We start from the raw sequence: 22,960 nt of genomic DNA, 5'->3' as shown, positions 1-22,960 counted from the left end.
ACCCGATCCTGTCCTTGTGAGCACTGCCCCCGATCCTGTCCTTGTTAACACTGCACCCGATCCTTTCCCTGTGAGCGTTGCACCCAAGCCTGCCACAGAGAGTGCAGCACCCGTATCTGCCACTAAGAGCGCTGCACCCAGTTCTGCCCCTTCGCCTGTCATGTCTCCCGTCAGGAGTCCGGTTTCCTCATCCTCTATGTCCTCTATGTCTGAGTCTGTTGCTGCGTCCACCAATGCAGTACCCCAGTCTGTCTTCCCGGTCGCCCCTGTCTCCACTTGTTCCCGGACTGTTTCCCCGTTCGTCCCTGTCGCCACTAGTCCCCGGCCTGTTTCCCCTGTCGCTACTAAACCCTGTACTGTTTCGCCCAAGTTCCCTCCTCGTGTGTCCCCCTCCAAGCCTGCCCGGATTCCTCGTTCCCCGCCCTCATCCCGTGGTCCTAAGACCCCCAGCACACCCGTCCACCCTGGATCACCCCCCTCTGTTATTCTTGGCTCCTGTCTGCCTCGCTGTGACTGCTGCTGCTGTGAGTTTGTTTGCTGCGTCTAAGCCTCGTATTAGCTTCGTATTTCTTTCTGTTTTGAACCATCATTTATTATCATTTCTAGTTGTTTATACTACTAAATACAGCTTACCCAACATCTCAGATTAACCTGACATTGCTAGCTTCCGTTGTTGTCAGCACAACAAGCTAACTCGCCAGCCTTTTAACGCACCACCCGTGCGCTCAGTTATTTATTTTTCTCTCGCGTGCCCGCGCCTTTGAGTTCATAAAAGCCCCAGGTGAGTAAGAATCAGTCAACAAACACGGTGAGTAATGTCTTTTCCTGTTATTGTCACCTGCACTTCATGTCACATGTTTACCATAGCCTTCTCTGTCGGCAATATAGGATTTATATGTGATAATTGCAAGGAGACAGTCAGGCTGACGGAGAAGATTTCAGAACTAGAGACACGCATCCAAACTTTAATCGAGAATAGTAAGAAGAGTGATAGAGCTTTAGATACTATTGTAGTGACAGTGAGAGATCGCTCTAGTCGCAGATCAAAAAACCACTTTTCTGTTCCGATAACAAATCGATTTGCCCCGCTCAGTGAAACACCCACTGAGAATTATTCAGATTTTGCCCTAGTTATTGGCGATTCTATTAAACGGAACGTGAAAATAGAGACACCAGCCACCATAGTCACATGTTTGCCGGGAGCCAGAGCGCCTGACATCAAAGCAAATTTTAAAGTGCTGGCTAATGCTAAACGTAAATTCTCTAAGATTATTATTCACGTCGGCACTAATGATGTTCGACTCCGCCAGTCGGAGATCACCAAAATTAATATTAAAGAGGTGTGTGAACTTGCAAGTATGATGTCAAGCACTGTAATTTGCTCTGGCCCCCTTCCTGTTTGCAGGAGTGATGAGATAGTTAGTAGATTGTGTTCACTCAATGGCTGGCTGTCTGGGTGGTGTCCGCGAAATAATATAGATTTGGAAAAGTTTTTGGGGCAAACCTGACCTGTTGAAAAGAGATGGTATTCATCCCTCCTGGGTGGTGCTGCTCTTCTCTCTAGTAATTTGGCTCATAGTCTTAGAGATAAAACATGACAATCTGGGCCTCAGGTCAGGAAGCAGACAGACTGGCTTAACCGACCGTCTGCTAGCGGCTTCACGTCACCAAGGTCAGATAAATCCCATCACATAGAGACTCTTTCATCTAGATATCATCATATACAGTGTCTGTTCCCCGAACTTGGAAATCCAAAAAACGTTCAAACCCATCTAAGGTTAAAAATTGAATTGATGTTCAACAAATAAAAAACAAATATATACAAAAGAGCAAATGATAAAGCTTGGGTTGCTGAATATTCGATCTCTTACTTCAAAAGCGCTAATAGTTAATGATATGATTACAGATTATAACCTAGATGTGCTGTGTTTGACAGAAACCTGGCTAAAACCAAACGATTACATTGCTTTAAATGAGTCAACCCCACAAGATTACGGTTATAAACATGAACCTCGTCTGAAACGCAAAGGAGGAGGTGTTGCTGTAATTTATAGTAATATTTTCAAAACCACTAAGAAATCTAGTTGTAAATATAACTCTTTTGAAGTGTTGGTGCTTAATGTAAAAATATATAGTGTAAACGATAAATCACGTTTGAAAATTCTACTGGCTACTGTATACAGGCCACCAGGGCACCATACAGACTATATCAAAGAATTTGCTGACTTTCTATCAGAATTAGTATTGGCTGCAGATAAAGTACTAATTGTTGGTGATTTTAATATACACATAGATAATGAAAAAGATGCATTTGGATTGGCATTTAAAGACATTGTAAACTCAATTGGAGTTAGACAACACGTGTCAGGACCGACTCATTGTCGTAATCATACTTTAGATCTAATACTATCACATGGAATAGATGTTGATGCCGTTGAAATACTGCAGCAGAGCGATGACATCTCAGATCATTATCTAGTATCGTGTAAATTACATTTAGCCAAGGCTGCTGTCAGGGTTGGGACTTTGTTTTCTGTTGTTTCTGTTGTTTTCTTATTCAGTGTTTTTCTTCATCTCTGTCGTCATTTTCATTAGTTCATTTTCATCACCTGTCTAGTTTATCAGTTAATCATCCTTCATTGTCATCACCTGTTGTACCCTCGTCATCCTCTGTGTATTTAAGTTCCTGTCTTTCACCTTTCAGTTGTCGGTCAATGTTTGTTAATGTTTGCATTTATACATGTGTATGTTCGTGTTGAAGTCTGTGCTCTGAGGACACGCTCCTTGTTTATTTGCCTTATTGAGAATTAAAACCTTTGATTTACTATCTACGTATTCACCTGCTTCATCACCTACCCGGAACGTGACAGATTGACCGACCAAAGACAGAATGGAGGATGATGCGTTTATCTTCAACCAGAATGGGTGTTCCATGGAGGAATTCGTCGAATTATACATCCACCTACATCAAGATGTGTACTGGAGTGAGAACTATTTAAAACAACGCTTCTGGTGCGGACTGGACGATCCCCGGGACCAATTATTACTGTTGGGAGACTTAAATCTACCTTTTTGTGACTTTTTAGATAGAGCCCTTTTGATGTATGGGTCTTCCCTCACAGTCTCACCTGTCACTCCAGAACTTCAGGAGCCGGTGCCTGAGCTTATTGGCTTCCAAATTTCGCTGTCGCAGTGGGAGGAACTAGAGCCCGCTCAACTCGTCAGCCAAGAGGAATCAGAGCTTCCTGCACCGCTGGTCCCGTCCAGCCCAGAGCTTCCTGCACCGCTGGTCCCGTCCAGCCCAGAGCCTTCGCCGCTGGTCCCGTCCGGCCCAGAGCCGCCTTCGCCGCTGGTCCCGTCCAGCCCAGAGCCGCCTTCGCCGCTGGTCCCGTCCAGCCCAGAGCCTTCGCCGCTGGTCCCGTCCAGCCCAGAGCCACCTTAACCGCTGGGCCCGTCCAGCCCAGAGCCGCCTTCGCCGCTGGTCCCGTCCAGCCCAGAGCCGCCTTCGCCGCTGGTCCCGTCCAGCCCAGAGCCGCCTTCGCCGCTGGTCCCGTCCAGCCCAGAGCCACCTTCACCGCTGGTCCCGTCCAGCCCAGAGCCGCCTTCGCCGCTGGTCCCGTCCAGCCCAGAGCCGCCTTCGCCGCTGGTCCCGTCCAGCCCAGGACCGCCTTCGCCGCTGGTCCCATCCAGCCCATGCCCGCCTTCCTCATCGCCGGTCCCGCCCGGCCCGCCCTCCTCATCGCCGGTGTCGCCCGGCTTCATCACCTCGGCACCGGATTGGTCCTGCACTGCACCCTTTACTCCTCCTGTCACCTTCAGGGAGGTGGAGTCGCCGTCGGTCCACCGGCCTATTGTTACTGCCTGGTCGGTGGATCTCCGGTCTCCGCCTGGGGGGTACTGTCAGGGTTGGGACTTTGTTTTCTGTTGTTTCCATGGACTTTTAGTTTGTTTTTCTTATTCAGTGTTTTTCTTCATCTCTGTCGTCATTTTCATTAGTTCATTTTCATCACCTGTCTAGTTTATCAGTTAATCATCCTTCATTGTCATCACCTGTTGTACCCTCGTCATCCTCTGTGTATTTAAGTTCCTGTCTTTCACCTTTCAGTTGTCGGTCAATGTTTGTTAATGTTTGCATTTATACATGTGTATGTTCGTGTTGAAGTATGTGCTCTGAGGACACGCTCCTTGTTTATTTGCCTTATTGAGAATTAAAACCTTTGATTTACTATCTACGTATTCACGTCCTTAATCACCTACCCGGAACGTGACAGCTGCAAAGCCGACTCCGTGTTATAAATATGTTAGACCGATCACTTCTGCCACTAAAGATTGCTTTATCAATAACCTTCCTAATCAGTTTCATCATCTCAGCATCCTGGATAGCTTAGAAGTACTTGATATTGCAACAGAAACTTTTAACTCTCTCTTTTCCAGCACTTTAGACACAGTTGCTCCGTTGCGCTTAAAGAAGATTAAAGAACATAGTCCAACGCCGTGGCACAACGAGCACACTCAGGCCCTTAAGAGAGCAGCCAGAAAAATGGAGCGCAACTGGAAGAAAACAAAACTAGAGGTGTTTCGGATTTCATGGAAGGAGAGCTCGATTGCTTACAGAGAGGCTTTAAAAGCTGCTAGATCTGCTTATTTTTCAACCCCAATTAGAAGAAAATAAACATAATCCTAGGTATTTATTTGAAACAGTGGCTAAACTAATGAAAAAGAAAGCTTCAAGCCCAGAAGTTTCCAAGTAACACAGCAGTAATGACTTTATGAACTTCTTCACTTATAAGATCGATAATATCAGGGACAAAATTATAACAATGCAACCGTCTAATACAGTATCGCATCAGGAAGTGCATTGTAGTCTCCCTGAGGGAAAATTTGATTCATTCGTTTGCTATAGGAGAGGAAGAATTTTGCAAACTCTTCAAATCATCTAAATCGACAACGTGTATGTTAGACCATATACCGTATCATTAATTCATCTTTGTCTCTAGGATACGTACCAAAAACCTTTAAGCTAGCTATGATTAAACCGCTTGTTAAAAAAACGCAACTTGATCCTACAAAACTAGTCAATTACAGGCCGATCTCTAATCTGCCATTTCTGTCAAAGATATTAGAAAAAGCAGTATCCTCACAACTGTGTTCTTTTCTTGAAAGAAATGATATCTGCGAGGATTTTCAGTCCGGATTTAGACCGTACCATAGTACCGAGACAGCTCTCGTTAGAGTCACAAATGATTTGCTCTTATCATCCGATCATGGTTGTATCTCTCTATTAGTATTACTTGATCCTAGTGCTGCATTTGACACCATTGACCACAACATACTTTTAAATAGACTCGAACATTATGTTGGCATTAGTGGAATTGCACTAGCATGGTTGAAATCATACTTATCTGACCGTTATCAGTTTGTAGCAGTAAATGAAGAGATGTCTTATCAATCACAAATTCAGTATGGCGTACCACAAGGCTCAGTACTAGGACCGCTGCTGTTCACTCTGTATATGCTACCATTAGGAGATATCATTAGGAAACATGGAATTAGCTTTCACTGTTATGCTGACGATACTCAGCTGTATATTTCTTCAAAACCTAACGAAACCTACCAATTCACAAAATTAACGGAATGCATAGCTGATATAAAAAATTGGATGACTAGTAATTTCCTACTACTAAATTCAGTAAAAACAGAGATTCTAATTATTGGACAAAAAACTTCCACACGTAATAATCTAGAGTACTGTCTAACACTTGATGGCTGCTCTGTTAAGTCTTCGTCGTCGGTTAGGAACCTGGGTGTGCTCTTTGATACCAATCTTTCATTTGAAAGTCATGTGTCTAGTATCTGTAAAACCGCTTTCTTCCATCTTAAAAATATATCTAAATTACGTCATATGCTCTCAATGAATAATGCAGAACAATTAGTTCATGCGTTTATGACCTCAAGGCTAGATTATTGTAATGCTCTACTGGGTGGTTGCCCTGCACGCTTAATAAACAAACTACAGCTGGTCCAAAACGCAGCAGCTCGAGTTCTTACCAGAACCAGGAAGTATGACCATATTAGCCCCGTTCTGTCAACACTGCATTGGCTGCCTATTAAACATCGTATAAATTTTAAATATTGCTGATCACTTACAAAGCACTAAATGGTTTAGCTCCGCAGTACTTGAGCGAGCTCTTAACGCATTATAGTCCTTCACGTCTACTGCGATCTCAAAATTCCGGACAGTTAATAATACCTAGAATATCAAAATCGACTGCTGGCGGTAGATCCTTTTCCTATTTAGCACCAAAACTTTGGAACAGTCTTCCTAACATTGTCTGGGAAGCAGACACACTCTGTCAGTTCAAATCTAGACTAAAAACAAATCTCTTCGGCCTAGCATACACATAACACATTCTAGACTTCTATAATTCAATGTTAGGCTGCATAGTTTAGAAAAGGCGGGACCGGGAACACTTCCCGTAAATCCTGATGTACTTGGTACATCATAAGAAGGATGGCGTCTACGCTAATATTAGTCTCTCTGTCTATCCCGAGGTTTACCGGTGTCCACCGGAACCAGGCCGTATCCAGATCTGATGAAGGACCAGCGCCAGGACACGACAACGCCGCTGACCTGAAGTGTCAACCAGTCTCTCCTTCTCTCCACTCCGACTTCAACCAACCGGAACTGGACAAATACTCTGATTCATTATGAACTTCTGACCTGTAATGCTCCTGAATCATAATCATACACTGTTCACTCGTTGGCCAGAGGAGAACTGGCCCCCGACTGAGCCTGGGTTCTCCCAAGGTTTTTTTCTCCATTCTGTCACCTGATGGAGTTTTGGTTCCTTGCCGCTGTTGCCTTGCCTTCTGGCTTGCTTAGTTGGGGACATTTAATATTCAACAATATTATAGATCTGCCTTAAAGGTGGACGATGATGAAATTGTTTTTTGTATTATTTTTGTAACTGCCCATATGGGTGGTGATGGCGCAATGGATAAGACACATGCCTTTGGTGTGAGAGACCCGGGTTCGAATCCACTGTGAGACACCAATGTGTCCCTGAGCAAGACACTTAACCCCTAGTTGCTCCAGAGGCGTGCGACCTCTGATATATAGCAATTGTAAGTCGCTTTGGATAAAAGCGTCAGCTAAATGAATAAATGTAAATGTAAATGTATGCCCTTCTCGACTCACGTTGCCCTTCCGAGAAAAAAAAAATCGTACAATGGATGCAGAATTTCACGTAGGCCTAGATAATAATAAAAAATCGCAAAGCCTCATTCACTTCCATTCAGGCACCGAAAGTAAAAGTCAGTAGGGGAAGGGCAAACTCTGTTTACGTGGCTGCAGCGCTGAACGCGACCGGCACCAGAGCTGAGCCTGCATGAGTGGCCCTAGAAGGAGATTGTTGCGGTTGTCAGGTGAGATGACTCAACGTTGTGGGAAAAGGTGAGTTTGTGATGTATAACAAATGAACGATCATCATCAAGTTTTATGAAATCAATTAAAATCTTCATAAATCCAGAGTTTGCCACGTTTAGCCTAAATAATCAGACAAACAGCTAGCTTGCAGACAAGCAGCCTAGGCTACTATTTTTTTGGTAGGCATTAGGCAACTAAGCTACATGTCTGCTGATAGTTTGTTTCTCACATTTCCAATTCAGTCGGGCCTTGCCGTCCTATGGTAAAGTTCCCTAAAAATCCAGATGGGCGCTCTTTTCAAGCCCAATGGTATAACGATGACCCCTGGCTGGAATATTCTCCACTGAATGATGCCATGCATTGCTTTAGCTGCAGGAATTTTATGAATGAGGAAAGATTTCAGAGCAGGACAGGATGGAAGTCTGTAGGGATAAACTTGTGGAGGCAGGCCAAATTGAAGATAAAGGAGCACCACAGCAGTGAATTGCATATGCTAAGCATGATTAGGTGGAATGCCTTTACAAAAGATACACTGCAGAGGGCTTTTGCAGTAGCTGATTCTCAGATGGAAGCAGCCAAAGAAAGAGAGAGGCAGAAAAACAACAAAACAAAACAAAACAAGCTTTGGCCTTTAGGGGAAATGAAGAAGGCTTGTCAAGTTCAAATAGAGGACATTTTCTGAACCTGGTGGATTTGCTTGGCCAATATGACAGCGTACTCGGGCTTCATCTGGATGCAGTCAAGGAAAAACAAGCATCAAACCAAAGGTGCCAGGTGTCCCTCCTGTCCAATAGGACACAAAACGACCTCATAAAAGCACTTAGTCTTTATGTGAAACGAATCATACTGAAGAAAGTGACAGAAGCATCACAATTTTCTATTTTGCTGGACGAGACCACTAATGTGTCACATATTGAGCAGGTGCCCTTTATTGTGCGATAAGTCCACAACATGACTATAAAGGAACGCTTTGTCCAACTATGTGATGTGGCATCAACAATGGGAGAGGCACTGGAGAATTTAGTGATGAAGCTACTTGAGCAAAACAACTTCAACATTCAAGATGTCTGTGGACAGGGATATGATGGAGCTGCCAATATGAGTGGACGCTACAATGGGCTGCAGTCCCGGATTCAGAGACAAAATGAGAGAGCATTATATGTGCACTGCCATGCACATTGTTTAAATCTCGTTTTAGTTGAGAGTGCAAAATCCAACAAGCACTTTGTGGATTTCTTCACAGTCATTGAGAGGCTGTACACATTCATTGCCAACTCTACAAAGCGCCATGCTGCATTTGTGGATACTCAAAAAGCCATGAATCCAGACCAACGTGTCGTTGAACTACAGAGGCTTTCAGACACTCGGTGGAGCTGCAGGGAAGATGCTTTAAAGACAATTAGGAAGGTCCTCCCTGCTGCCCGCCCTACAGTACTTGAGAGATCTGAGAGAGTGTGACTCCCCCAATCTGGCTGCAGGAGAAGCTAAAATGCTGTTGAGCAGCATAGATTTTGAATTTTTGCTGTGTCTTGAAATAGCAACGCCAGTGTTCATGGAGACATCAGTTGCCTCAAAAGTACTCCAGCAGGATGACCTGGACTTGGCTGCTGCTTACTCTGTGTTAGATGGTGTCTTGAAGCGAGTAGTGGAACTGAGGAGAGACAGATAATTCTCACAAATATACAACACTGCCACAACAATTGCAGAGGAAAATGACACAAGCATTCCCACAAATATTCCAGGTAGACAAAGAAAATCTGAAATACACTTCCAAATCAGCAAGAGAAGATCATGCAGTCCAGACCTTGGAGGAATATTACAGGGGAAGGACATACTATACCTTTCTGGACAGATTGAGACAGGAGCTTGAGAGAAGATTTTACGTGGAAGGGAAGACTCGGGACATTGTGATGTCACTGCAGAGACTCACTGACCCAGAGCAGTGGAAGGATATTGGCCAAGGTGTTGATACAGCACATTCACTATGTGAGTTTAATGGACTTAAGGCGGAAGAGACCAACCTTCAAACAGAGCTGAGAGTCCATGCGTCTTACAAGTGTCCCAAGAGGACAGTCAAGTCTATGCTTGAAGAATTCAAGGAAAACAATGCTAACGTAATATTCCCCACACTATTCAAACTAATCAAAATATATGCCACTCTATATATGCACTCTAAAAAATAAAACATTGGGTCAACAAAAAAAAATATGTTAACGTTTTCCACTAGAATTTTTAAGTTAAGACTGCTGGCATAATTACATTAATTCAAAGCGATGTTTTGAGTATGGTGAATTACCTTTTAGTCCACAATAAAACGCATTTCTAAGTAACATGAACTTAATAATTTTCAACATGAATGCAAGTAATTAAGTTGATCCAACATAATGTTTTAAGTTAGGTGAAGAAGTTTTTTCCTACCGAAGCTTCGAAGCTCAAAAATGGTATTCGGACCAGCCCTAATTTTAAATAACACAAATGAAATGACTGACTTTTATAAGGAATTATGTATATTTTTAAACAGCTTTCCAATCACTATTTATCTTTTTAGCACCATTTTTAAATTGTAATATATTTCTCTTTTAAACATACATGTAACATTCATCTTTTAATATATTTCCCTTTCAAAACATTTAAATGAATTATAATATTAATATATAATAATATTAACATAATTAAAGAAGTCGTTTGACATGCGTTATAACGAGTCATTAATGTCCTTTAAATTATATGTTTCATATAATAGAACAGAAGCTATATATTGTGAATTTAAACATTTCTCGAGTCGTTTACCAGCGGCAGACGTCAGGAGGACCAGCCGAGGTAAAGGGTGTTCAGGCGGCTTACATGGGCTCGAGCACCCGGTGATCTCCTGGGTCTCACACAACCCGAAAACGTCCGATCAAATGTTTTAAATAGGCGCTATCTTTATAAATAAACCACAGATTTGAGCTTTAAACAACTACATTCTCGACTGAACAACTCTTAAAACTACATTTCGTGACACAATAACAGTAGTATTTTTAAATTTCCCGCAGCACTTGCCTCTTCCAGAAGAAGCGGATTTCGCCTCGGACGCGCGTCAATTTCGCTCCAAACGCTTGCTTTTTTATACGCGTCCATTTCGCTTTGGACGCGCGAATGCATTCAAAATGTTCAAGCGTCAAATTAGACGCGGCAGGCGCGAATTTGACGCGCTATTCGCGTCCGGTGTGAACGCACAGTTACATATACTATCAACACTCAACTCAAATTTCAGAATAAGGACTTCGAGATTTCGGTATTTGGTTACTATACAGTAGGCTATCACCAACAGAATCCTGAGCGAATGTGTAATTAAACATAAAATTACTAACCATTCACCAGATTGAGCTCAACTGTGTGGTCCCACTCGTCGTCTGGCATTGAACATGCATGCGCGCGGAAACTGTGGGCCGTTTACACGTCATCAAATTGTATTTTACATTAGCAGAACTTAAAATTAAATTATTTTTGATTGACTGAAAATTTTAAACTCTGACAAGTCATGATAGTATATTGAATCAATAGGCATAATTTATGTCTCATCCAAGCTCAATAAAATAACAATTACAAGTAAAAAGTCTAACTGTATCTCAGAACTTGATTTTTTATTTCACAACAATATGTATATTTAAGTAATGACTAAAGGTCCTCTGAATTAGTTTTTAGAGTGTGCATATATAGAGAACATTCGTTTTCAAAGCTGAAGCTGGTCAAATCAAGGCTTAGAAATCAGTGTGGTCAAGAGCGGCTGTCTGACCTCCTCCTGCTGGCTATTGAGAAGGACATAGGAATCGACAAGAAAGAAGTTCTGAAGATTTTTGTTGAAATGGCCCCTAATAGGCAGCTTCTCTTTTGAAGCTTTACATGTTTAGTATGTAAATTTGGAGTCAGTGACTTGATAGGATATTGATAGGGATATTGATGTAGGGATTTTCATGACTCAAGTCATGTTTTTCTGTGTTGGATTAGTAGTAGTTAAGGTGATTGAGTGCTGTATTTCAGTGTTTTACATCTTTGTGTATATATATTTTAATAAAGACCCTGTTATTCTCAATCCTTCATATAGCCTGTGAGGTTTTTTTTTCAGGTCAGAGCAACTGCCCCTCAAAATTCCCGTGCACGTCCCTGTGTGTCCACGTCGAGTGGAAATAAAACTAATCTCTACAGTCATCTGGAACGCAACCACTGGGAGCTAATGAAGACTTCAAAAAGTGTCAGCCCAAACCTACCAAAACTGTTAACGAAATGTCAAGTAATGCTCACTCACGGGACACTGTAATACACAAAAGTTCCTTATTTGCATGTGCTTTAACCCTCTGGGGTCGGCAATCAAGCTGGCGGGATCTGCTCGCTTTTTTTCTTATCAGTACAAAAGAGATTCAAAATACTATGTTGGTTTTGATCTTACATTTAAGTGTTTTACATCATTCGATCCAGTTAAGTTTCTTCTTTTTTGTGTGTATACTCACAATAAAAACAAAGTGTTGTGTCTTTCGCCAAATAAAGAAAAATAAACATGAGTTCTGCCTTCTCTCTGTCAGGGAAGTCCATTCTGAAACGCGTCCGAAAATGAACTGTAACTCAGCGAATACTTGTCACTCAGGAACGAGAGATTTGTCTTTATGAAGCTAGAATTCTCTTCTTTTAAATGAAGTAATTTATAATAAAAAACACATATTCTTTGTTTATGTAATCCGTTTGAAACCAAGGAGAGGCACAGTTTTTCGTTCTCCCTTCATTATTTTTAATGAGCTGAGGCCGCCACGCCCCCTGGCGCTATTCACATGGTAATAGTTTAGGTGATCTATATTCACATGGTAATAGTTTAGGTGATCTATATTCACATGGTAATAGTTTAGGTGATCTATATTCACATGGTAATAGTTTAGGTGATCTATATGCCTCGCACACGCCCTCCGATCAATGCCATGAAAAGACTCAGTTTCTTCATATTTCACTCCGTTTTGATTAGCTTATGACACTGATTATCATGCTAAAAATACTGACTTTTGCGTAATGTAGCTTATTTGCGAATACCTGCTTAGGTGTAAATAGGATTTCGTGCAAATATATTTCAGCCTCCGGTAAAATGTGATAGGCCTACTGCCTAAATACTAGACATTATATTTTTATATATAAATGTTCGGTTTTGGATAGCCTATGACACTTATCTTGCTAAAATATTGCCACAGATGATTGTGAATACAGGTGTAAATGTTTGAAAATGCTCTAAATGCGTGCTGTCTATATGGTCATCGACAGCTCGCGATCTATGGCCCATAAATAGATATTTCTCCGTCCTATGGCCCATTAACAGATATATATAGGCCATTAATTGCCCATCTTTGGATAATGTATGCTAACAGTTGTTTTTATTATTTTAGGAATGTGTCTGCATCACGCTCTCCTTCTCCAGCACCGCAGAGGGACACGCAGGTGTCGTTCAGTTCTCAATCGAGAATGATAGTAAGTGCACAGACGTAATATTTTACTGATGAAATGTAATTGTGTTTACATCGTCATAATATACAATTAGGGCCTACCTATTCTTGTTTGAAATTACAAAAACTGTTGTCTTTTTTTAATCCATGGCCATAGTGATTGATAATGATAATAATACAGTTTCTTTGATTGTGTTATCAACAGATGTGACAATGAACATGTCCAAGCACCTGTCCCGAAGAGATCCAAGGCAAACAAGCAACAGGTCCAAATCCACCCTGTCATGGAAAACCGAGACTGATGTTGCATGGTTCCACAGACTGCGCTATTCCTGCCCGCACGGGAAACTGGACCGCAACTGACCTCTGTTGACTCACATTCGCCCATGAGTCTGTTTGTAACAGTATACACTACCTTTCTTTCTTTTTTTGAAAGGATGTGTTAAGTTATATTGTTAGGAAAGATTTCTATTTTGAATAAATGCTTTTCTTTTTAATCAGTGAATCCTGAAAAAAGTATCACAGGTTATAAAAAAAATTAAGCAGCACAATGGTTTCCAACATTGATAATACCTGATTATCAAATCATGATATTAGAATGATTTCTGAAGGATCATGTGACACGGAAGACTGGAGTAAGGATGCTGAAAATTCAGCTTTGATCAAAGAAATAAATTATATTTTAAAGTATATTAAAATAGAAAATCATTATTTTAAATTGAAATGATATTTCATAATATTACTGTTGTTTCTTTATTTTTGATCAAATAAATGCAGCCTTCTTCCAAAAATATTAAAAATGGTAACGTTTGACTGGTACTATATGTTTATATATGTACGGTAGCACTGTGGTCTTGTGAGGCACAACATTTAGTTCCTCCACATAGAGGAATTACAATAAAATAGATTGAAAAACAAAACCTTTGAATCTCCTCTCATTCTCAGATGCTCCTCTCTGCCTCACAGCACCGTGATGGGGCATTAGCCATTGGGGGAGTGTCTATTGTCTCCCCTCATTCATATTCATGGCGGATATAGCAGTAATGGCACAAAAACTGACTTACAAAGTTAAATCGTTATATTGTTGTTTTGTGAAAGAGTGATCAGAATGATTTTCACATCATTTTGTAGTAAACATTCTAGCCTACAAGAATGGTAACTCAAAAGTCTTGTGCCAAACTATTCAATATGAGTTATATGGGCTCATTGCAGCGACAATTTTTTTCCCAAAACATACTAACCACGCATAATATTTTTTTTAAATAAAATGCAAACATGTAACTTCCATTTTGCTAAGCTTTTTTGGTAAAAAAAAATTGCCCTTCAATTTTCATTGAAGTATGATTTTCATCAAAAAGTTTGAATTAGTCTCTGAGTTTCTTCAAAAAGCCAGGTCTTGTAGCAGAGTCAAAGTCTATGAATTTCTTCAAAAGGCCCGTTTTTGGCAGCAGATTTCGCTTACGGCCATACCACTTTGAGAACGTCCGATCTCGTCTGATCTCGGAAGCTAAGCAGAGTCGGGCCTGGTTAGTACTTGGATGGGAGACCGCCTGGGAATGGCCCATGACCCCTCCAAGTCCCTATCCTGGGTCCTGTTCACCTTGGAAAAAACTAAGTAAACAGATCAGGAGGAGAGAGGGGAGGGGCCAAATGGAAAGAGAGACCAATGATTTCACACTTCGGGACATCAATACTATGTCTTGTTTACGGTTCTTTTTTATGTTTTTGTGAATAAGACCATGAAGACTGTTTTATTAAGTATAATATGATGTCTGTCACGTAATGTAACAAACAAAATGCTTAAATTAAAACAATAAAAAACAAGTAATGTAACAAATGTGTTTGCTCATATCTATTTGAAGTATGAATGGATGCACTTTACAAATAAACTTGAGACTTTTAGTTACAATGTTTGCAAGATCACTGAAAAAAAATCTAAGAAACTATATTAGGCTACTTGAACAAAGTGTAATTTGCTCATATCTGAGATATGATTCACTCTATAGGCCCTATTCGCCCTGTAGGGAGCATGTAAAATGTACACAAAAAAGGGCCTTAATGGAATTTTAGAAAAATATTTTATCTTTACCTTACTGGTAAGTAATTCAGCCTCTGTTATACTCAATACAGTTTCATGTGACAGTCTTTACCTCTGTCAAGTGGATAAATGTGGAAACAGCAGTGAGAGGAATCATATATTTGGAAACATTCTTTTTTTTATTTGTTCAACAATATATATCTACATATCAGAAATAAATAAACAACACAACAATAATAACAATAACACAGGTAACAAGGTAAACAGAATATAATTAACATGAATTATTAAGTAATTCAGCAGAAAATATAGCAAAATAGGTACTAATAAGTTATTATTTACAGGATTCTTATTACAAGATGTATACATACTGTACACATTGACCAATATATTAATCTAAAATCTAAACTAGGTCTAATCCAGGTCTGAACCAGGTCCAAACCATACCCCAGACATCTGATATTGTGATTTTGGGATGTAGTAGCAGATGTAGTTGGCTCTCAGTTGTTATTTTTTTTTATTTTTTATTTCCTCATCTACAACACTTTTGAAGTGTTCAAAACTGTTGAACACAACACCTTCAAAACCTGAAGTGGTGGACTTCCTAGTTGCTGGGCAATAGGTAAATATTTTTTGCCTACTTTCAGCAGCCTTGTCTTTGGAGGGCATGTACCTCTTACGCTGCCGACCACACTGGGGTACTTGGCAGGCCCCACAAGGCTTTGTGGATTTATGAGGCTTGATTGGTCTAGATGTCAGCGCAGGAGGCGGTGCGAAAGGTATGAACCCTTGACTGCTGGAGGCCCCACAGAGCATCATGGATGGTCCCTGTGGCTGTGCAGGAACCACTAACAGGACAGGTGCTGCTGACGCTCTGGGTGGGATGTACGTGGCCACAGGGGGTTTAGGTTGAATGGGCCGGTTCACAAACTCTTCCACATCTATCCTGCAAAAATAAATCATACATGCGATGATGAGTATAATTCATGAGAAATAATGTGTATGACTATCAATTCACCTGGTTTGTTGTGTTTAAGTTTAAACCATTCAGCTGATAAATTCAGATATGCTCACATATTGTAATAAAGTAGTAAAGTCACATACTTGTGAAATGAAGAACTGAACAACTTACCTCCGCTTCTGACCATGCCTTTTCCCAGCTGCATGACGTAGGCTCTGGTACTGAACCTGAGGTCGATCTGGAGCTGGAAGGGCTTCTGGCAGAGTAGGAGCTGCTGGCATTGGTTCTTCTGACAGCACTCTTTGGTGGGGTTTCACCTTTGGCATTACTGTTGCCCTGTAGTTAGCCTTCTTCTCTTCCCGTGCCATGAATGTAGAGATGGACTTGGCATTCAGATTGGGCAGAGGAATGGAGAGACCGTTGAGGATGGGATCGTCTCTGACTCGGTCTACAATCCTTTTATAATGGCTCTTGATTGCATTGGTGATTTTAGTGGGGGAGGTGAGACGACTGGCTGGTGGCCGGTTTTTCAGCATCTTAATAATGAGGTACAAAAGACGACTATCCTCAGTCACCTGGGCTGCCTGAGGGTACCTCATCCAGGAAAACTTTGTTTTCTGTGCTGCTCTTGTCTCAGGTGTGTCAGCTTCCAAGCATCTGCCAAACAGGGTGTAACCCCACCTAGACTCATACCTTTTTACAAAGTTGGCTGCAGACCTGTCATGCTCATGCAGAGCACCAACTGCAGTGCCAATCTTCAGCCTTAGGTCAGCTGGCACTAGGTGACGGTCACTGTTGTCTGCCAGTTCTAAAAGGAGCAGGGCCAAGGCTTCCACTTCCTCCAGCCCAGGAAGATGCAGATGACTCTGGGTCATCAACACATCCTGCAGAGCAGGACTGTCCTCCTCCTCCACCTGTTCTGATTGAGTGAGGATGACATGTTTGTCGCTGACAGTGTCCATAGGATCCTCCTCTGACTCTACACCCATGTCCACACCCTCATCTGCCAGCTTGTCCTCACTTTGTTCAGCCGTCTCCTCTTCTTCACGGGACTGCTCTTCCTCAACTGCAAATATGTAATGTACTAATCACCAGTGTGTCTAGGTAGTTACAACAACTAACAGTAGACTAATTAATACAACATGGCAATGCTGCAGTTCATTTGTTTCATGTTATGTAAAATAAAAATGAAACTATATCATACATACTTGTCATGGATAGAATATGCATGATATTTATAGGTATTTGACCGCTTAGTATGCATGTATATTGTTATAATGCAAGATTGTATACCTTGCTGGGCATAGTAATCCCTTGCAGTGAAGCTGGTTGACTGGCACATGGCGTACTCTACTCCAAGGAGCTCCTCCTCGTCTGGGTCCTTGTATACAGCAGGGTAGGGCATTGGAGCGGCAAAGTTGGGCTCGAGGACATGCTCTTTACCGAAGAGCACCTCAGCTTGCTGATTCAGGCACTGAATCTGCCGCGGGTCCATGCACCACGTCTGCCTGCCATGACCACCAGCAACCCGGAGTGATTCCATACGGCTGTTCCACTGCACAGCAAATGCAATCAGATACACCTGAAAGACATGACCATTCATGCATTATTGTACATCAGAAACTAATTTTGATTACAAAGTGGGCATCGCCCAGCAGCATGACATGCTATTTTGTGTGTGTGCATCTCATACACCCAGTTGATGCTATGTGAACAGCATAGAGCTCACACACGCACAGGGAGAGAGGGTAGCACAAAAGCAGGGAGGATACAGGTAAAATATGCCTATGAACAATGATGTGTAATCAATATTTTTTTTAAATATTAAAGCTGTTTATACTTACTTGGAAGGGCATAACTCCACATCTCTTTGAGGGAATGGCATTGTACAGGTGTGAGTGCAAGCCTTCCAAGGAGTTACTGCCTCGCCGACACCTGTACTTGTTCAGGCGGACATCATTCAGCACCACCACCTTCACTGACACATACAGCTGTATGCCAGGGGGGTCCTATAAAACATACGTTGCTTATTTATTATGGTGTCTGTGAGTTTGAGCTTGTAAGATTTTACAATGATTAGTTCAAAAATGTTTACCCACCTGCATACAACTAAGATGCTTGCTTGCAGTTGCCCAGTGAGAATCCACTGCCTGTGCTGATTTGAACAGGTGGATTCCATCAATGTCAAGGCCTGCAGGTCCCTTGAACTCCGTAATGATGGACTCAATTGCTGAAGCTGTCTCCTGTAACAATCATTCACATTTATTTTATACAGTTATATCGCTTAAAATGTGAAATTATTTCAATAATTGTAAGTATTTCCAAAATGAAATATAGTAGTGTGACAACTTAGTTAATTTTACTGAAGTATGTTTTGAGCTTCTTATACATAAAGGTTATACATGGATTAATATTACACTTTACCTCAACCCCACGGGTGATCCGTCTGACATAAGACCTGATCTGGTGAGGTTTGAGGAAGGCTATCATGTGCTCGTCTGAAAGACTGGCGTACAACTCCTGGTTGCCCTTCCTGACTGCCTGGATTAGGAGCATCATATCGTCCTTGTTGTAGGCCAGCACTGCACCTGCAAGGGCACTCATGAACACCCCATACTTGGCATGGCTCTGTTTGATGACAACAGCATCCCAGCGGTGCAGCCAGTGTCGGATGTCCAGTCTGACCACAGTGCCCTCCTGCACCCAGTCCCTGAACAGAGTCTCCAGGAAGGACGAACCACTGTCACTGAAACAATATAAATTCAGCATGTGTTCTTTGTTTTTGTTTTAACATTAAATGAATGACAAATTTGATCAGGGTATATGGATGTGTTATTACCTACCGACAACAGTTGTTATCTGCATATATGACAGTTGGTGCAGGAGCCCTAGCTCGTTCAAAGCGGGCCATCAGACCTTTGGCCATACGTCTGTAGCACCCCTCAGACTCAGCTGCCACCACCACTGTGGTCAAGAACTGGCCCCACTCGTTCAGTACACTGGTGATATACTGCATGGTGCCCTGGCCATCACCATATATCTTCTTAAGGACCTGGAAAACACAAAGCAGAACATTAATTTGATAGTTTCTATCAATAACCTGTCTGTCCAATATAATTTATATGAAATACAATGCATGTACATTTTGTATCCATCACATTTGAACACTGAACAGTGAGGCCAAAGTCCCTTATTCAAAACAATAAGCTGGCTCAAGTCATTTTAAAGTGACTAAATAAATATTAAGTCTGCTTAACTTCATGAATTGATACAATACACATACCTTTTTTGTACCATCAATGCAGAGGATTTCTCCAGTCACACTGAGGATTGAGGCTCTGTAGCAGGCATCTTCTCCACCTCCATGATCATGTGTGCACGCCTCAGCACACGGGCAGAAGGAAGGGGAGTCCGGGGCAGAGGAGGGGTGTAAGTACCAGCAGCTTTGACAAAGGACAGGATGCTCTTCTGAGACGATGCAGATCCAGCTGCGTGGGCTTCGTACAGGAGAGTCTGGTACAGGTCACGGCGCTCCACATACCACTCATCATGTCCCTGCTGCAGCAGTCTCTGGACTTTGTTCATGGACACACTGTTGACCCTGTCATTCAGAAGAGTAACCACGCCTTTGTCAATAGCACGCTTCCCACACAGTATGGCAGGAAACATGCTTCTGATGGCCGGGGCCAAGTTCATCAGAATCTTGGGACTGTGTGCCAGCCAAATGTACTGCTGAACATGATGACTGTCCTCATCTTCACTGTCTGCGTCACTATGTGTCTTACTCACTGCCCGCCTTATCTTTTCACAATGTGAACACTTCAGCTTCTCCGTCAACAGGGTGTAATTGTGCTTAATCCCACACACTTGCCAGGCATAACTACCAAAGCCTTTCTTCTCAAGGTATTCACCTGGAGGTGCAGGGCAGTTGGAGCTAGGGCAGCGGATCTTGGCTTGCATCACACCAACTGGGCGCCAGAAGAAGACAGGGGTTGTGAAAAAGGCCATCATGTTGGGCAGTCCTCCCTTGACAGAAGTAGGAATTGGGGGTGGGTGGAACTCCATCTTCTCCTTTAAAAGCCTTCTCTCCACAATCTCTCCTTTGGCATTCTTGTACATGGAAAGCCTCTCAAACAGACCATACATCTCATCACATTTCAGCCACTTGATGTTAGGAGGAGCTATACCATTGGCTTGTGTAGATGGAGGTGGATGCTCCCAGTATTTCTGCCAGCCCTCCAGCAAGATGCCACCGGTTTCTGAGGCAGAGGTGTCTACAGGGCAAGAAGGTCTTCCCTGAGATGTGCTGAGGCTGTGGGAAGAGTCCTGACTCACAGCCGGTGTGAGCTCTCCCCAGGTGGTCAGCTGTGTGGAGACCGCTACCTCAGACTCTTCAAGGACAGTCTCTGTCATTATATTCACATCTTAAGCAATGTGCTCAATGCATTTTGTCTAATTTTTTCTACAAACACAAGCATTATCACAATAAACAAAGTTTGCTCTATTTTCCATGTTATCAGATCTTATTTTAGAGAACACAAATTATATTTCAAACAAACATTTTAGTATAGATCTGCTACAAAAAATATAGGCAATAGTTTAAAAAAATATTGTATCATAATAAAAAACTCCAACATATCACATCTACAAATTAAATAGATGTTTGTATGTGTTATCTAAATGTCAACAAAGCATTTAGACATTAAATCTGTTACACTGAAAAAGGGCAAAAAGCTTGATAATATCCCTCACCCTGCTGAAAATTAAAGTGAAATACTAAACCTACTGTCGCCATTATCAGTGCCTTAAAATGTGTGATATTTTTCGGCAGTGTATTTAGTCAGATGTTTGAAATAGATCAGTAAGAAAATGTTATATGAATTTATTGAATGTTTATTGTTTTTTATTGTTTAATGTTTATTGAATGTTATATGAATTTTAAAATAGAGTTATGGCGTGTTAAATGTTAATTACCAGCAGCTGCCAACAATTCAGCATCACTGGCATAGTCAGGATCCTGCTGGAACTTAGAAAGGGAAGATTCAGCCTTCTTTCCTTTGTCTTTCCTTGACTCCTGTTCATGCAGAAAATAAAGAAATTGTAGAAAAACACATACAAAGTTGTATTGTACCACAAAAACACACTTCCTATGTCTAAAGCACAAGCTTTTGTGCAGAGTAAACATTGATGATTTTACTATTGAAGGTGCATTACATGTGCCTAACTGATTTACACATGCATTAAAAAAAATGATAAACAAAACAGTAAATATAATGTAATCTCAGTTAAAGGGTCAAAAGTTACCTCCAAGCGTTTGTCAAGATAAAAGGTGACAGGCGGGAACTCTCTGGCATACTGCAGCAATCGCTCCTTTTGCCACTTTAGGAGATCGTTCTTCTCACCCTTCTGGCAATATTCAGACAGCAGCCATATGACCCAGCCCACATCATTTTCAAGCAGCCACCTGAAAGACTGTCCTGCATATTTGCCGAATGTGACAACTAGCTGGCCTTTCCACATTTCCAGCTTTCTTTGCAGCAGCCTCAGCCTTTTCAGAATCCAGACAGCTGGGGTCTACTGCTTTTCTGGGGGCCATTGCCACATTCTTAGCTGCATCCGTACACTGCAGCTTGGCCTCTCCCTGCCTGTACAGACGGATGCATGGGTACAGGTGCTGTTTTTGGTGGCTGCTCAGCTGCTGTTTCAGTGAGAAGCTTTTCCCACACACTTCACACACATGTTCCTTTGGACCATGAAGCTGCATGTGCCGAGTCAGGTAGGACTTCACTGAGAAAGATTTGTCACATACACTGCACTTGTGTCCCTTCAAATCCATGCTTTTTATCTGTTGTAATAAAACAGAAACCGGTTCAGATTGGTTTCTTCTTTTCAAACTGTACAGGGGACTAAACACTGGAAGACCAGGAGATGCAAAACATGTACACAAGTTTGTAAAATAATAATAATAAAAAATAAAAAAATACTACACAAGTACCGGGTAATCTTTATGGATGTTATCTGATTTACCTTTTAATGTGATATTTCATAAGATTAGCTGAAAGTTCAAAAGGTAATAGTTTTATAATTTAATTTAGACTATATTTTTGCTAGCCTTGTGTTTTTAGCGTTTTAACATGTTATTGACTGTTAATGGGTTATCAGTTACTATGAGACAAAATAGTTTAGATTAGTGGAGATAAAAACAGGCCTAAACTATTTAAATGTACAGTATGTAGTCAGTCAATTCCAACAGGACAAACTGGCAAGTGACAGTAGTGTTACTAGCCATAAGTAAAATCTACCTGTATTTTGATAGTAGGTTAGTCCTAATGTCCAGCCCTGATTGTGTTTGGGTATTTCAAAAGTATTTAATTTTTAGTAAAACATTACAAAGACTATCAATAAATTACTGCAGTTTACGATTCATGTTACGTTAGTGGTTAGATGGGCGATTATTTTCCCTATAATGCTTTTAAAACTTTAACAGTTAATAACTTTGTAATTAGTGCACGTAAATCCATGCAGAAAAAAACTGTTAGAAAGCATTTATATGAATATACTGGAGAATATACTGGACTTACTTCTTGTTTGCTATCAACGATCTCAGTCCACTGATGATAATAGTGTTGTTTGTTTACGCTTGTCACTCCAATGATGCGCTTGACACGCTCAAAGCAATTAGGCCATCTGATTGGTGGGTTGAGGAAGCAGCCTGCTCAACAGAGCTCAGTGATTGGTGGGTTGAGCTGCTCAACTTGCTCAACGGCGCTCAATGATTGGTCAAGTATAGGGACTTAGAGGAGAGTGCGCCTGGGAATACCAGGTGCTGTAAGCTTTTTAGTTTACTTAACTAATGTTCTAACCTTTTAAATAGGCCGTTTTTGGCAGCAGATTTCGCTTACGGCCATACCACTTTGAGGGCGCCCTAGAGCAAACAGGAAGCGAGTTGGCAGTTTGTAGTGTGCAGTAGGTGAGACAGGCTCACCAATTTTCCGTTTTATTTCATTTGTGTATTTTGGAAAATAGACTATTTTGTTTAGTTTTTTTGTTTGTTTGAGTTTTTCTCCCAGCAG

At 41.5% G+C, this 22,960-nt stretch overlaps 2 protein-coding genes across 2 annotated transcripts; both read right to left on the bottom strand.

Moving 5' to 3' along the window:
• Positions 1 to 15,256: 15,256 nt before the first annotated feature.
• On the bottom strand, positions 15,257 to 16,547 carry LOC307006660 (uncharacterized protein). The gene is made up of 2 exons (XM_079627854.1): positions 16,059 to 16,547; positions 15,257 to 15,872 (listed from the first exon to the last, which is right to left on the bottom strand). The coding sequence occupies exons 1-2, from the start codon at positions 16,484 to 16,486 to the stop codon at positions 15,434 to 15,436; spliced, it is 867 nt and encodes a 288-aa protein (XP_079483980.1). The 5' UTR covers positions 16,487 to 16,547; the 3' UTR covers positions 15,257 to 15,433.
• A 2,046-nt stretch (positions 16,548 to 18,593) lies between these two features.
• LOC307002981 (uncharacterized protein) lies at positions 18,594 to 20,033 on the bottom strand (the record flags this gene model as incomplete). The annotated part of the gene is made up of 3 exons (XM_079621015.1): positions 18,594 to 18,633; positions 18,731 to 18,939; positions 19,171 to 20,033. The coding sequence occupies one exon, from the start codon at positions 20,031 to 20,033 to the stop codon at positions 19,206 to 19,208; it is 828 nt and encodes a 275-aa protein (XP_079477141.1). The 3' UTR covers positions 18,594 to 18,633; positions 18,731 to 18,939; positions 19,171 to 19,205.
• Between the last annotated feature and the right edge of the window lie 2,927 nt (positions 20,034 to 22,960).

The sequence above is a fragment of the Phoxinus phoxinus genome (assembly GCF_949152265.1).
Source record: "Phoxinus phoxinus genome assembly, chromosome: 1".
NCBI lineage: Eukaryota > Metazoa > Chordata > Actinopteri > Cypriniformes > Leuciscidae > Phoxinus > Phoxinus phoxinus.
Note: the sequence above shows the minus strand (reverse complement) of the source record. Positions and strands in the feature narration are given on the sequence as shown.